The 16,657-nt window shown below is 38.7% G+C and overlaps 1 protein-coding gene across 5 annotated transcripts; it reads left to right on the forward strand.

The window, feature by feature from the left end:
• The first annotated feature begins 291 nt into the window (after positions 1-291).
• brdt (bromodomain, testis-specific) lies at positions 292-15,410 on the forward strand. Of its 5 annotated transcripts, none has more exons than XM_051377162.1 (20): positions 292-737; positions 4,233-4,508; positions 4,691-4,828; positions 5,058-5,196; positions 5,767-5,885; positions 6,219-6,569; positions 6,671-6,799; positions 7,777-7,974; positions 8,075-8,256; positions 8,362-8,651; positions 9,265-9,378; positions 9,495-9,632; positions 11,243-11,298; positions 11,392-11,572; positions 12,281-12,351; positions 12,746-12,803; positions 12,873-12,991; positions 13,786-13,979; positions 14,101-14,317; positions 14,415-15,410. In XM_051377162.1, the coding sequence occupies exons 2-20, from the start codon at positions 4,275-4,277 to the stop codon at positions 14,478-14,480; spliced, it is 2,994 nt and encodes a 997-aa protein (XP_051233122.1). In that variant the 5' UTR covers positions 292-737; positions 4,233-4,274; the 3' UTR covers positions 14,481-15,410. The 5 variants fall into 5 exon arrangements, with proteins under 5 accessions (XP_051233122.1, XP_051233121.1, XP_051233125.1 ...); XM_051377161.1 differs by having other exon boundaries at positions 4,264-4,508; XM_051377165.1 differs by having other exon boundaries at positions 4,264-4,508; positions 12,885-12,991.
• The last annotated feature ends 1,247 nt before the right edge of the window (positions 15,411-16,657 follow it).

A 16,657-nucleotide genomic window follows, 5' to 3' on the forward strand; every position in this document is an offset into this window, starting at 1 on the left:
CATTCACGCCTCTCATTTCTCAAACAAACATCTACTATGTAAAACAGATCTTTGAAGGCAGTGAGATATTACACAAGTCAGGTTATCGCTTACAATGTTTAGCATTCTATAACATGCAAAAGTGAAATATAATCGTGGTATATCGCGCAATAAATGTAGCAATCGTTCCCAGCAGAGAGGGGCTGGAAGCGTTTGTGTTGGTCAGTGAAAGCAAGGTTTCCTGTTTCTGGGTGAGCACGTGAAATCACCGCTCCGCCCACATCCCAGTTCTCCGTTCCTGTCCATCCACAGACACTTTACCCACCCCTCCTCTGGCAGGCACACAGCAACAGGCAGGCGCTCAAGCGACTGCCACTATTTACAGGAGGTTCGGTGACTCTGCACTGATCAGTCGGTACCCTTATCGATCGATAATCCTCCCGGATCCTTCCGTGACACCGAGTTGCCATTTTGTTTGGAACAACTTAACAATAATCTTTACACAATGCTTTTAAAAACCCAGGTGGCTAACGTTACACATCTTGCAGGCAGCAGGAGACACAGCGGGCTGTACTTTTTGCATGAAAGAAATAGTTTCGAGCGCCTTTCTCTGCAGACAAGCGGACAGTAACACGTGTAGGCAGTGTTTTGACCAATCAGTTGTAGAGGCTCGAGCAGAGGGTATAAATTTGAGGCGGTTGCCGTAGAGACGTCTGCCACTGAAGAGTTGAACGCAACAACCCGTGATATCGCGCAAGGTAATGCTAGCCCGGTAATGCTTAACTGAATGCCATGTTTTATAAACTTCAGACTTCTATTGAGGCGGTTGGTGTATTTCTACTAATGAGTGAATCCTTAGTGAAAGCTGACATAAGTCGGCAAAGAGCCCATTCAGTTAACGCAGCCACATCCGAAGAGCTAACGCTAGTACCGTTGGCTAACGTTACGTTAGCTGTGATGGGTGCTTTCGTGAAGTGATTCTTGAGTGAAAATGCACCGGATAGGACATAACGTGGGTAATGTTAGTTAACACACAACAGTACAAATGGCGCTAAGGTTAAAATAACTAGCCAGCTAACGTTAAGTTGTTGCAGTACCGACTGGCAGATAGCTAAGCTAGCTAGCAGGCTAAAGTGGCCAGCATTTTTCAGAACCGCTAATGTGACTGCGTAGGTTACCGTTACGTCATTTAAAATAACTCGAAATTTCAGATCGAAACTCTGCTAACTACGGTTCACCAGCTCCACTGCCCTCTCTTATATCATTACTCAGCCATGTTAAAGTTAACGTTAGCTAATCAAGCTAAACCCATCGGTGGGCGTGGTGGTGGCTTCACGTGTTGGCCCGTGTACTGTCAACAGTGCAGCATGCAGCCATGCTTTCTGTTCATTTCAGAATAGACCATAATGCAGCCCATCACACTATGTGTTTTGTAGTACCTAACGTTAGTAGTAATGGCCGTTATTTTAAAGGGTTTAATTGATCATGGGAAGCTGAGTATGTTTTTAAAGACAGCTTTATGTATTGACATGTCTCCTTCATTCTAGTTATAGGTTTAAATATGCTGGTTCTATACTATGAATAGTTTTCATAAGACGCATTTTTTTGGTCTGTTCATTGGTGCTTTACATTGCTCAGAGACTGCTGAAGCCTACATTTTTACAATGAACATTTTGTCAGCCATGGTGATGTGTACCAAAAGAGATGGCCTTGATCATCAGGTTGTTTTTCTTCAGGCTGAACAGTGAAAGTGTATTTTGGTGTGTTGAATCTTTGACTGGAAGTGGAGTCAAACACGTTTATATTTGCATTATGTAACTTTTAAATATTTTATAGTGAGTTCAACAGTGATTTAACCCAAATTAATAGATTGATTTGGAGCTAACTCTGGATAAGTGGGTTTTTCAGACAAAAACTTTTTAAGCTCTGCAACAAGTGATTATTTGCATTATCCATTATCTATCATGTTTTCTATTAGGCTATGCCCTTCATAATTGTCATTACCATCACGAATGATGGTGCTTTCATCTAAGAAGCTGGGACCAGTAAATGCATGGCAATTTAACTTGATAAATGACAAGAAAACAATGGATTTTTAAAATGGTTAATTTTGAGTACTCAGTTCATTACTTGACAAATTGTTTCGGCTGTAGTATGACCATCAATATAACTATGCTTTGTCATAATCCATTTTCTATGAAATAACTGTGAATGTCCAGTAGCATATGACCCGTAATCTTGCAATTGAATGACAGCCGACAGTGTGACCAAGACGTAGGAGGTCATCATTTAGTCGCTGGAGTGGGGGTCATGTGCTACTTGAAGTTTACTTTGCACCTACATGCACTCAACAAAAACAAAAATATGGTGAACAGGATTTACTGGATTTATTCATGTACCAAAGTATTGTTTCATTTGTCATCTTTAAAAAATAAATAAAATGGAAATACGATACAGAACTTGCAATGTAAATTTATTTGGGCTGGGTTTCAAGTGAATGTAAATTGATATGTATGACACTTTTGATTTTGAAAGTGACAAAAATGGCTCTTCAATACAAAACTTTTATATGTAGTTGGTTTTTGAATGGGATTGTAAGGACAAACTTGGGTACAATTTTAGAAGTACAAGAGAAAACAAAACATTTTGGAATAATATTAAGAGTGTATATATAAAACATCTTTCAGAAATGTATTATGACCCCAGGTAGGGCAAGAAGAGAAAAATTCAGAAAAAATGGCTAAATCGTAAATCAGGTTTTAAACTGGATTTTACACTGTGGGATGTACAGATGCTAAGGACTGTAAAACAATCCCCAGTATCCTTGAACCACTTTGTACATAATTATATAGCACAAACATTGTTTATGGGACATACTGTCAGTTAGTAGGGCATTACTAGGCACATCCTTTATTACTGTTTGAGTACTTTACCCTTTGAAAATTAGTGTTTGCTTGAAAATAATATATAGTGGTCCCCTTTTTACTGAGCTATAATGCTGAATGGGAGAGATGCTGTAGGTGGCAGTATTGCCCATGTTTAGATGTTGAGCAGGAAAGCTGCCTCTCTTGAACATCCACTGTCATTTTTAAGCGTGTTGATTGTTTCAATATACTGTTCATGTCGATCTGTAATTATGAGTAAGCAGTTTTCTCACCATGCCAGGTCAGAGGTTGGAGACGAGCGCTGATGTTTTTGTGCTTCACCGTTTTGATTTGTTCCAGTGGATTTCAACCTGCCAGTGGGTGTTTTGGACCAGTTGTTAAAGGGCATTATAGCACACGATGCAGCCCATCTGCAGTCTTATTGATCCTCAATCGGACTGTTTTATGAGAGAGAGCTCCTAAAGTTGTACCTAATTTAAACCCTAAGCTGCTAAATGCCTTTAGTTCAATACAAACAACATAGTTTAACTTTTTAATGAAACATCTGGTATAGTAGTATTTTAGGGTAGTAGCTTGATTTTTTTACTTTCAAATTTAAAACCACAAATGAGAAAATATGAATAACTTTTTAGAAGCCTTAGAACTTATTTTTAAATTGTTCAGTAATTTCCTTCCCCTTCACCTATGTAAAATATATATGTGGAAAGGGTTAGGAGAGCAGGTTTCAGAGCTTTATTTGTTGTTTGGCCACAAATAACAAAGATGGTAGTAAGCTGTATAGAAACTGCTGTTTGCTTTTTTCTATGAATCTAAGTATGACGTTAGTAATGGATATAATGGGCTGATATTTTCAGAATATTGTGCTTTCTTGTAGTACTAGAATGTTTAAGGGGCCCTCCTATGGGATGACAATACCAGCACTGGCCCCAAGTCAATTTGAGACACCTGGTATAAAGCCCTTTTGTGGCTCCAAGGGAGCTGTGCAAAATTGGATAAATTGCCTCAAGTGCCATACTTGAGTCAGCGTATGTTGCAGCTGAGGATTGCAAGTTGTGAAAATGAAAAAAATCAGGATATGTGGAGTTTGAAAGAAGTGAGATTACAAGACATCTGTAGCCCACTCCTCATCTCTGCTATCTTTTCAAGGCTACATTAGCCACTGCTAGCATAATCCATCTAAATGTTGAACTGAACTGGCAGCAGCTGCATTGCGGGTGATATAGACACCAGGTTTTAGAATGTCAAATATAAGACATAAAGGCAGAACAGGTTGCAACACTGATGTAGTATTAAGGAGAGACTGTGACCTGAATACTTATTATTTGTTTTTTTTTTCCAAAATGTCTCCAATTTTCACTTTTACTGAAGCACTGGAAACTACTCTCCACTCCTTGTTTAGGGAAACGTGTGATGAGCACTAGTCACAGCAAAGCGCACCCTTTGGACAACACAATGTCTGATGTGAAAGTCTGTCCCACTGTGAGTGGAAACCCCCCTCCGCCGGAGGTCATAAATCCTAAGCAACCTGGACGTGTAACCAACCAGCTGCAGTATCTGGAGAAGGTGGTGATCAAAGCTTTATGGAGACATCAGTTTTCGTGGCCCTTTCGCCAACCAGTTGATGCAGTGGCACTGCATCTCCCAGTAAGTAAAAAAGCATCACAACCCTACTCTAAAATGTGTTGGTGCTGTAGTATTTCAGTGTTTGAATCTAAAATTAGGTGCATCCATCCTGCACGCTTTGTCTTGATATATAAGTTCCATTTGACTGATCTGGGAAGGAAAGACTTCAGTGTATTCATGTCAGTGTCTTTGTTGTCTTTCAGGATTATTATACAATTATTACAAATCCTATGGATCTGAGTACTATTAAGAAGCGTCTTCAGAACAAATATTACTGGCAAGCACTTGACTGTATACAAGACTTCAACACCATGTTCACCAACTGCTACGTGTACAATCAGGTAAGAACACTTTGTGGCGCTGTATAACACACAAACGGGTATGTACAACTGCAAACTGCATCTCAAACTGCCTGCGCAGAAATAATAGACAGAAACATAGCTATTATGAACTTTTCCAACGCAAAAGTAGGTCTGTGAATGGACCGCTATTGCTGTTCTGTCATACTGTAATGCTGAAATTCTCTTAAAGTATTTATTTAGTTTAATGGTATGATTTTTGTGTCCACAGCCTGGAGACGACATTGTTTTTATGGCACAGAGCCTGGAGAAGCTTTTTTTGCAGAAAGTGTCCCAAATGCCTAAGGAAGAGTGTGAAATTGCAGCAATCACCATAAAGGAACCATTGAAAGGGAGAAAGATGAATACAGGTATCTTCAGTCCCTTAAGATGTGGTCAAATATTGCACATTTCTTTTTTTAGAATTAGTATTTCAGATTTTTGGTCTATACCGTATAACTGGATTTAACATTTATCTTGTTTGTTTGGAACATTTAATTGTCCTTGTCAAATATATCTGCAACCAAAAACCCTGTCTCCGGTTCACCGCTTTTCCTTCCTTGGAGCACTTTTGTTAGGTACTGACCACTGCAGACTGGGAACACCCCACAAGAGCTGCAGTTTGAGATGCTCTGACCCAGTCGTCTAGCCATCACAATTTGGCCCTTGTCAAAGTGTCTCAAATCCTCATGCTGCCCATTTTTCCTCTAATACATCAACTTTGAGGACAAAATGTTCACTTACTGCCTAATATATCCCACCCACTGACAGGAGCCATGATAACCAGATAATAAGTGTTATTCACTACACCTGTCAGTGCTCACAATGTTATGGCTGATCGGGGTATATTGCCACGTTAGAAGTTTGCCTCTGCTAATTTGACCTTTTTAAAATGGTATCTGATTCTTGTGTATGTGTTCACTTTACCTCCTGTCATGCAGGTGGAATAAAGCAAAGATCCCTTGTGTCTGAAGTTGTTCTCCAGCAGACAGTGACAGTCATTCCTCCTGATGTGCCTCAATTTATCCCTCCAATCCAGCTCTCTGCACAAATTGACGCAGTAAGAATTTATTGGTTTGCAAGCAACTTGTACACTATACATACTGATCCATAGCTCATTCTGTGGTGGTATGACCAACACTATGTTCATACCACACTACAATAAATGCTTTCTCGTGTTGGATTCTCATTAGTGAAAGTGTTTCACAAACTTGAATTATGCTATGAGCATTATTGCCAAATACTTATGTTAAATCACATTGCAGATTCCATAGCCTGTTCTTTGAATCAAACTTTTAAATGTCAAAATGCTAAAGAAATTGTAAATTTTTTTCTTTCTCTAACTTTATGTAGTGATTTACTGTTTCTGTGCAACTTTTTACTAAATATTCAGATTAAAAAAGGTTTTAAGAGGAAAGCAGACTCCCCACCCTCCACCACCTCAGTTATAACCAGCAGTCAGGCATCCCCTGCTGAGGATCATTCAGCGCCCTGTACATTATTCTCCAGGAGAGGCAGTGGAAGGCCCATCAAACCTCCTAAGAAAGACTTACCTGCCTTTGAGAGTAAGAAGGTCAGACTGTCTGAGCAGCTCAGGTACTGCAATGATATCCTGAAGGAAATGCTCTCAAAGAGACACTATGCGTACGCATGGCCCTTTTATACCCCTGTTGATGCAGTTGCTTTGGGCTTGCACGACTACCATGACATCATAAAGCAGCCTATGGACCTCGGCACCATCAGAGTAAGATGATTATATTAAGTATATAACTTTGATGATTATATTGAGTATATAACTTTGTTCTTTCAAATAATTTGAATCATAACAAAGTGTTATTTCCTCAGAAAAAAATGGATCAACGAGAATATGCAAATGCAAAGGAATTTGCCGCTGATGTCCGACTGATGTTCTCCAACTGTTACAAATACAATCCACCTTCACATGAGGTGGTCTACATGGCAAGAAAACTGCAGGTATAGATTTTCTTTTGTTGTTCCATCAAATCAGTATAGCACAACTTTAAGGCACCACGTGGAGCTAAAATATTGTGAATATCCTTAAAGCCTAATAAATGTGTTTAATGTATTTTCCTCTCAACATTTGCAGACCCATTTGGTATTGTTGTATTGTTTGCATCCATGTTTGCTTGTTAGCAGGCTCCATCTTCCTCGCATTCATTGGCACTTTGCTGCATTTCTTGGCACATTACCACCACCAACTATTTATCGGTGCAATAGTGTGAAACCATCTGCAGGACTGTATATCCAGTGTTGTGAAAGTCAACACATCACATAGCTAGCTCAAAATTCAGTTCACACAGATTAAAATGAACTAGTTACTGTTCTTAGTTCACAATTTTGAATTAAATTCAGTCTCAAAAACAAGCTGCTTTACAAAATGCTGTGGGTTTGATTTGGGGGGAGGAACTTTGCGTCATCGTTTCCTGAAGAAGTCAGCTTTCCAGTATTTTGTGTTCCTCTCTCTTGACGGATGTGCCAATGTGATAGCTGGACAGTTACGCTTTAGTATAGATCCTTTGAGACAGGTATGTCAGTATAATGGTTGCAGCAGGAATGTTTGAACAACCTCTCTATAAGTTTTTAAGTGTTGTTGACGACCAACAGGAGTGTTTCACAGGTGCACCAGTACAATGTTGCTAAAACAGTGACCATTTTTGTGGGGAAATCGTCCCTGTTCTCTTTTCCTGTGTTTGCATGCTGAGAGTATGGATGTCTTCAGTGAATGTGTTCACTGTTTTTTCGTTTGATTGTTTTCATCACTGTGTAATATGGATTGGGCTTTATGTAACGAATTCTGGTAAATGACAAAATGCATTGACATGTCCCTCTACTGTTTGTGTGGATAGACCTAGGCCGTCCCTAAGTTGAAGCATTAGTGTCATCATTTTAATTTCTATTACAAAATACTCCTGCACTGTTTCTATCAACAGGACATTTTTGAGGCCCGATATCTGAAGGTTCCTCAAGAAACGGAGGGTTGTTCCATGCCTCCTCAGCGAGTTGACAAGAGAAAAGGAGACAGAGTTGGAAGTCTGTCGACCTCGGCAAGTTCTGAAAGTGAAAGCTCGTCAGAGGCAGAGAGTTCATCCGAAGAGGTGGCCTCACAGCTGGCCAGTCTAGAGGAGCGGGTTGGTATATAAATGCCAGTAACCGTGCAAATGGCTTTTTAAGAAGTTACTCACTTGACTGCATTTTACCTAATTGTATCATTAATGGCTGGCTTCTCAGTTGAAAGCTGTCAGTGATCAGCTGAAGAGACTCACCCAAGATCCCATGATGAAGCCAAAGAAGAAAGCCAAGTTGAAAAAGGAAAAAAGAGCCAAAGAAAAGGATATCGCGAGACTAAAGCACAAATCCTCAAAATACAAATCTATTGTAGAAAAAATGGCCAAAAGCAAGAGCTCTACTTTGTAAGTAAGCCCCACTTAATCTTTTGATATGGCTTATATTTTATACTTACGTTATTACGAAACATGTACTATGGCTAATATTAGATCCTTTGTGTGAATGTCTAGGCATGGCAGACACAATATTCATGGAGCGTTACCTTTAAAATGTGAGGGTGAGGTCCCATCAATACCAGTGACCTACCAGGAGAAGAAGCAGTTGAAACTGGACATTGACAAGCTGCCTGGTGACAAACTGGGCAAGTTGGTGAACATCATTCATGCCAGGGAGTCCTGTCTGCGCGATTCCACTCTAGAGGAAATTGAGGTTGACTTTGAAATTCTCAAGCCTTCCACACTGAGAGCCCTGCAGAGGTTTGTTGCAATATGTCTGAAGAAATGTAACAAGAACGTCTGCAGTAAGTACAGTTCAACCCTGCTTTGCTTAAAGTCCCACTCCACTCAAAAATCTTGTTCATACAGTTTGATCTTCACTGTTTGAATGATGTATGTGCGGAGTTTGATACTAAAGGATGTTTTCACATTCATCTGCTAAAAGTGGTAAGTTTCTCTTTTAAGGAGTGGGGCCTACGAGCATGATTTTTGATATCATAAATAGTTTAGATGTCACAGATGCCACCAGAGCACATCCACTGACAATGGACCTTACAGTGAAGTAGAGACTTCTTGTGTCCAGCAGGAAAACTTGAATAGAATTTGTATATCCACAGATTCTGGAATTTTTAATGAGGTAGAAGGAATAGATAACTTTTTTTTTTTTAATGTGGAAATTAAACGTTTTTGCTGAATAAACATATCAGACACACATTATTCTTCCAAGCAGACTATTTGTATAAATGTCTTAATACATGTCTGACAAGGATCTTTAAGCCTCCCTCTCAAAGCAAATGTAGTTTTTTATTTTTATTTTTTTCAATTAATTTTACAGATTAAATCTAATGTAAATGTTGTACTTCTTGTAGCTTGTCCTTGCAGTTAGAACGGAGGGTTATTATCTATTCTGTCTGACAGAGAAAAAGCTGGTGAAGCCCACAGGAGGAATGCAGACCGGAAAAGTAAAGGAGACTGAGAGATCTCAAGTTGCCAGCAAAGAGCAGAAACCGATTAAGAAAAAAAAGCCACTAGGTAAGAACTGAATGTAATTAACACGGTTACGCTTCCACGTATGAGCCATCAAGTGTTAAAATTACTTTTACACTCAATTACTTTTTCTTTCTTTCTTTCTTTCTTTTTTTTTGCAGCTAAAGTCATTGCATCTCCTGACCTCAGCTACCCTTCACGCCTCAGTGAGAGCAGCAGCAGCAGCTCGTCATCCAGCTCTGACAGCAGCAGCAGTAGTAGTCATTCTAGCACTTCTGATAGCAGCGACTCTGAATCAGGTTAGCTGCCCTCCCCTTAGCACTCTGCCCTCGCCTACCTTTTGTTTTACCCTTACCTTCTCTCCTTTTTTAAAATAAGAGATAAGCCACGGGCCAAATTCACCTGGGTGCCTTGCTACTACGCTTCAAATCCCATGGTTGCACTCTAAATATTAAATGGTTTCATATTTTTGCACATTCATCAGGTGTTTGCTCTTTGTGTTTATTTCACACACACTTTTATTAATCTATTTACATGTCTGTCCCAATGACACCTGACACCATTTTTTAGTAAAATATTTGATAGAGTGGTTTTATTGTAGTGGACTTTCATTTATGCCTGTATGCTGCATCAGTGGCAAGGGCATTGGATAAGTCAAGGCATCAACTAAAGAGTGAATTAATATCATAGTTTCACTGCCCTCTGTGGTTGAAAGTTTCAAGTTTCTCATTGAGTCCGTCCGGTGCAACACAAGAAATTCAGATCAAACTAGGCATTGCTGATAAAATATGAATCAACATTCTGTTACTGCATTAACTATTTTTCGCTTAGAATCTTTTCAGAAACGTATTTTAGTGTACTGTTTATCTGTAATACAAGAAGGTTTGTGACCAGGGGCCGATATATTTTCCTGCTTGACAACAGAGCCAAAACCAAGCACAGACCAACTTGCAGTATGTCACCCACCAGCTCCATGCTTATATGCTCAAATATGGTCACTTCTGGCTCCAAAAAAATCTAGATGGCAACAGCCATAATTGTTGTCCACAAACCAATGCGTGACGGTGCATTTATGTACACTTGGGGTATACACAAATAAGGGATCTCTTAAGGGCCAATATGAATAGCAAGCAAAAACAGTTTTATTCTACCTATAGATATACGAGAACTGTTTTAAGACAAACTTGAAAACAACTGAAGCTACCCTTTTAAATTGCACTTCAGTATTTGTAACTTTTTTGTGGCATTTCATCCTCTTGGATGAACAGCACCATACCTCCTAGCTGCATTTACCAAACCATTCTTTACGTTACACAAATATGCTCACAAGGTTTAAGTATTGTTCCATGCTCTGCTCAATAGAGACCTTGTATGGAACACTTGTCATCTTTTCTCCAACCACTTTGTAAGAAAATCTCTGCTGTCTGTGCAGTGGCATAAAGCAGGTTCAACAGTTTAAAAGCATTTTACTATGGTGCTGTGACCTATTGATACATCTATCTATTGATGATATTCACGTAATTACATAAAAATCAGAGATCATGATTTTGGTGGAGTTGGGGTGTGTGTAGCAGGTGAGTGGTGGTATACTGAAATCTAAATGGTTAACAGAACAAAAGGTTCACATAATGTTTGTAAATAGTATATTGTCATTTTAGAATAAAACTATTAAACAGTTGAGTTGTATAAATTAATTATACTTGAAGTAGTTCTCTGTTGTCTGTTATCTCTCGTTTTTATGTTCTTTGGTGTTCCGGAAATGGTTGATTTTTAGAAACTGGTGTAAATAGTTTAACATTACAAATGATTTTGTTATTATCACGTACGCTAAATTACTAAAGATAAACCGTGTGAAAAATGTCTGTCTGATTCCTGTAGACCATGAATTACTAATGTGCATGTCTTTCAGTGCCAAAAACAAAGAAGCCGAAAAGCAAAGACTCTTGCCAAAAGGTTAAGACGAAGGTAAATACATTCAGTATTTGCTTACTGTAATCAAGAGATTCACAGAAAGGCAGCCTTGCTGAATGAAAAGTAAGTATGTAATTTCTTCTTAAGTCAAGGGTGACTCGCACTGCCTGTAGTAAGCAGATATCGGGGACTAAAGATTTGACAAAGGCCTCAGTCAAGGCTTGTCACCCTCCTCTCGCTGTGCCGTCCTCGGTAGCAGAAACCAAAGGGCTCCCAACACACCCTAATACAGACCAGACCTGTGATGAGCTGACTTTATCACCTCCAGGTACTGATTACATTTATCCTTTTATGTCCCTCAAGTAAGTAATAGCAAAATTAAAATTTCTCCAAAGAATCCATTCTTTTCACTTTCACTAGTCAATTTTTCAAATGCATATACTTTTCTCTTCATGGTGCTAAAGGTAAAACCTCAGATGCACGTTTTTTTATTTTTTATTCAGCATTATCTTTTCATACTTTCCCACTTTGTAGCAGTCCCTTTCAGCAACCTCTGAGACCTAGTGCCACTCCAGCATCAATGCCTCCTAAAAACCCTGTACCCACAGATCAACTCCATCAGCTTATTGAACTAAAACCTCATTGAGGTTCCTTATTCCTCCTTCACTGCCAGTGGCTCCCCATTATGAATAGTACATCTAGCGAACCTTCCTCTACCACCGCCTGTTCACCTCAGGCTGCCTGTTCCCCTGTAATTGTCCTATATGCTCAGTGTCCTTCAGAAACACAAGTTCAGGAAGTGAAAACTCACTCTTTGTTCTAATAGGGCTGAACAGGAAGGTAAGGGATCCCCCTCCCATTGCTGTTGGTTTTATATATGATGCTCCTTATCTTTCCTTCAAACTCCATCTCATTCTGCTTCTTCCTGCCTTCAGTTGGTTTTACTGCACACTAGCTCTTGTTGTATGTTTGTCTATTGCCTTTGACATAGTTGTGACATGTTGAAGATCAATATTTGCCATTTCCTTTTTGACAGATTTATCTGCCCTTTTATCCCCAATGGCATCTCCTGGAGTTTCACTGGACTGGGCTGCAGCCAGATTTGAGGTACTTCTGAAACTGTAACACTCCACAAACATTGTTGGCTTTGATGGTTAAAAAACTGGTGACACACTTGAGATGACATGTTATTATGAATGTCGTACCTTTTTTAAATGACTCATGTAATAATAGGATCACACAGATCTGTTTATTCATCTGTAACGATTATATGTGTGATTTCTCCTTACTGTTGACTTATTGTATCATTTGTGTGAGTTACCTTAGAGTTAAATGAAACGGCTTGAATCAAGCATGTTGTTCTCCATTTAACTGGTTTAACACATTTGGACCATCAGTTTAAAAGGGTTTGGTTTAGGAAGCATGACCTATAATAGCAGACTGACTACATTGCTGTAAACCATTAAGGACCTAGACGTTAAAACTAAATCTCACCTTTCAGCAGGGCCCAGTGCTGTCCCCTCTGAGAGACAGCCCACTGCAGTCCAAAGATGAAACAAGTAAGTCACTAGAAGAGCCTTACTTTGACATCACCATTTTTTAACATTACTAATACAATATTTTTAAAGTTATTATGGCAGATTTCAGATACCCTGAGGATTTTCCTGACAGTCAGGTGACTAATGTGCCTTACACCAACTCATCAAATAATTCTACCGAAGAGGAAAAACCACAAATTCCCAAAAAGGTTGGCATTGTTTAACTAAGCTCATTACTAAAAAAATTTAATATCTTGTTCTTGAGTTGTCGAAGAATATTTCTGCAGATCCGGATGCAGGGGGAGGGTTGCACCAACGAGGATTCTTTACTAATTACTATGGGGACAATATATAACTTTTAAAAATCTAAACATTGAGACACAGTTCCTATTTCATCCTATATTTTTTTATTTTATTTTTTATTTAATTTGAAAGTGCATATATATATATATATATATATATAGTAGCAGTTCATATTTACATTATTCAGTTTATCTTTCTACCACCAGAGGGTATCAAAGTATTATCGATGATAATTAAATACCATTTGATGTTTGTTTTTCTGCCCTCTAGAGGCCATAAATCAATGAATAAAGGTCCAGTGTGTAACATTTAGGAGGATCTATTGTCAGAAATGGAATATAATATTCATAGGTGTATATATTCATTAGTGTATAATAACCTAAGAATAAGAATTCTTTTGTTTTCGCTCCCTTAGAAGGAATGTTTTTATCTATGGAGGCCGCCATGCTTCTACAGTAGCCCAGTACAGACAAACCAAACACTGGCTCTAAATAGGGCCTTTCACATTCTTTTTGAGTTTCGTTTCTCCTACACACTTGGAATGGGAAGGTGAGGTGAGGGCATTGTAATCTGCAACTACACCACTAGATGCCACAAATTTCTTACAAACTTGACCTTTAAAGTTAATCGTAGTTGGTGCTACCCCCTCCTACCACATTTGACATTAATTGCAGATAAACTTGAAAATGATCTTATTTAGGACATTGTTCTGAAAAATGCTGAGTCTTGGGCGAGACTGGTGAGGCAGTCAGTCACTCCAACTGCAATCAAGTCCTCAAAGGAAAGCTTCCAACAGTTCCGTAAGGCTGCCAAAGAAAAGGAAGAACGTGAAAAAGCACTGAAGAAGAAACAGGTGGACGGAAACAAGGAGAGGGAGGCTCCTGAAAAGAGGAGGTATTTAGCAAACGCATTAGATCTGCTTCAAATTTTATTTTTTTTATTAATTTTACAGGCTAAAATAAATGATACACAAAAAGAGAGCGACTTCCAGTTAACAAGTACATTCTTCTTCTAGCTTACCAGGCCCATGTAAAGCAGAAGCAAATCCACAACCTATTAAAGAAGATCCTGATTCACCAGAGAGCATTTGCACAGAGGCTACCTTAGAGGCACTTAAAGATGTTGAGCAGCAGTCTCCCATAGAAACACAACCTCCAATCACACAGTCCTCAGTGGATAGGGAAAGAGAGATGGCTCGTAAGAAGGAGCAAGAACGGCGGCGGCGAGAGGCTGTGAGTACCTTCATCCATATGTTAGGGTTATATTGTTCTAGTATTAGTAAAAGGGCATTTTAACAACTGCTCTGTGGTTTACTTCTCTCTTTTATAGATGTCTGGTATTGACATGACTATGCAGCGGGACATCATGACTACATTTGAGCTTAACCTGGACTAAAAAAACAACTGGGATTAATTTGGGATTTAACCTGGGATTAAATGGCCGTCTGTGCAAGACTTCTGTGTGTCGTCTCAGAGAATAACTCGAGCTGATAGTTCTTTCTTGGGCGCAAAAGACAACTTCACATCAGCCTTATGTACCTTATGTATGCTCTTGAGACTTAAAAAATAAAATGTTAATTGTGAAAAAAAAATCAATAAAATGTAAAAGGGTCTTGCCCTTAATTTGTATTTCAAATTGATGGTTAGTAAATGTCTACACTGACACTGTTGAATTTGAGAAGATTGGGATGAAGCACTGTCAGAATTCAAACCGTAATCAAATCTTTTGTGCATGTTTTTCTGTTTTCACATTTGGATGAGTCCTTCCACGGCTGACACTTGTGTGTGACAAGCTATGCATCCATACACTGGAGTTAAAACGCCACCTTATTTTCTTGTTTGCTGAAATGTGCAGTGTTGTTTTGTTCTGTTAAGTTATGATGAACCCCTACCACCATGTTTTAGTTCATCCTCACTAAAAAATAGATACTAAATATAGACAAAACACTGGTTTATATATATGTTACATGCACGTGTGACTTTTTTCTTTAGAAAACATTCTTGCACAGAAGTAAACTCAAATTTTGGACAAAGATTGATAGGTCCTTGTCAAAGTTTCCAACATGGAATGGAATTGATTAATGTCTGTTCCTTACTTGCTTGACTACTTGAAAAAATGCCATACATTGTGTTTACTGCACACGCACTGCACTTTGTTGTTCATACAGTTCTGGCTGTTCCAAAGTTGTTTATTATCAACATATTCTGTATGTTACAGTTTGTATAAGCTAAAATAAATAAGTTCTTTCTTTTTTTCTTTTTTTTTTTTTTTTTTTTTTTTTTTTTTACTCAAAATAATAAAGCTATTTTCACTAAGCAGAATGCATCACTTTGTCACTACATCCAGTTATGATGGCTGTGTAGTGCAGACACACAGTAACGCATCTGAAGCAGGTTCTTTTCCACAGCCCCATCTAAGAATGGTGCGTGATCTGTATAGAGCTGTGAGTATGTATTTTTATTTTTTTCTTACTCCGTCCTGCAAATCACTCCACATTTTGTTGGGGAGCCCTATTGAGGACTTTTGGAGCCTGGTTCTGCCAACTTCTGCAAGACCCACACTCGGCACAGAATGGTAGTTCCTACAATTATTAGTGATATTTGTTTAAATCTTACTGTGTTTTTCCACTGTCCTGTAGGTCATCTCTTAATTACAAACTAAGGTGACCAGAGCAGGCTAGAAGCAGCAGCAGGTGATATACAAAGGCAAGGAGGAAGGCCTACTTTCTAGGATAGTGAAAATCAAAATGGAGTCAAATGTTTGTAGTCATACATTTTGTTTCATCCAATTACCAAGCAGGGATGGAAAGAACACAACAATATTTTACTGAAGTAAAAGTACTGTGAGGATCAACTGGGAAAGGCTGGCTGGAATTGCTTGTAAAGGGCAAAAATGCCTCGCCACCCCAGTTTGGTGTCAAATGCTGTTCAAATTGTCTAAAGCTCAGCTGTGGCCACATTTTAGACTCAGTGATATTACATTTAATGAAAAAAAAGACTTATTAAGAAAAATGTCTGAAGATTTGGAGATAAAATAATTTGATTCCTAATGCCACTTTTAGACACTTCTATGCAGTGCTTTACTAATGTTCCACAATAAAACAATGTTTTTAAGTTCAAATATCTTCATTTGGGGGCTTTTTCCAAGCAAATATTAATATATATGATTGTTTGCAATTAAATATATGTCTGCCACCCTACCATGTCTCCATGCCACCCTCTTGCTACCCCATGAATATTTGTCTAGATCCATCCCTGGAGAAGAGTAGAACCCATTTTTGAAGTTTCTAATTTATTTTTCATACACTGACTGATGGTAGGAGGAAAAAGGGCATTTTTGATTGTTATCCTTTAATTTCTTTTCACTCTCCCATTTTAATTATTTAAGTGACAGCATTACTTATTAATGAATGCAATTATATGTTCACTTTATTTTGTCAGCTCCGGGGATCCATATTCCGGCGCCGTATGAAGGGTTTAATCAGTTAAAACTACGTGTCCAGTCACGTGAGGGATTAGGCTAATCTGAAGTTGGTGCTGTGTGTGTGTGTGTGTGTGTGTGTGTGTGCGCGC

Source organism: Dicentrarchus labrax, unplaced genomic scaffold (genome assembly GCF_905237075.1).
Source record: "Dicentrarchus labrax unplaced genomic scaffold, dlabrax2021, whole genome shotgun sequence".
NCBI lineage: Eukaryota > Metazoa > Chordata > Actinopteri > Moronidae > Dicentrarchus > Dicentrarchus labrax.

What these genes read in the sequence shown, in the direction of transcription:
- brdt (XM_051377162.1), top strand. Translation starts at nt 4,275, where the DNA reads ATGAGCACTAGTCACAGCAAAGCGCACCCTTTGGACAACACAATGTCT. An exon ending in GCTGACTTTATCACCTCCAG is followed by an intron (nt 11,573 to 12,280) that starts GTACTGATTACA and finishes CCTTTTTGACAG; the next exon opens with ATTTATCTGCCCTTTTATCC. An exon ending in AACCACAAATTCCCAAAAAG is followed by an intron (nt 12,992 to 13,785) that starts GTTGGCATTGTT and finishes GATCTTATTTAG; the next exon opens with GACATTGTTCTGAAAAATGC.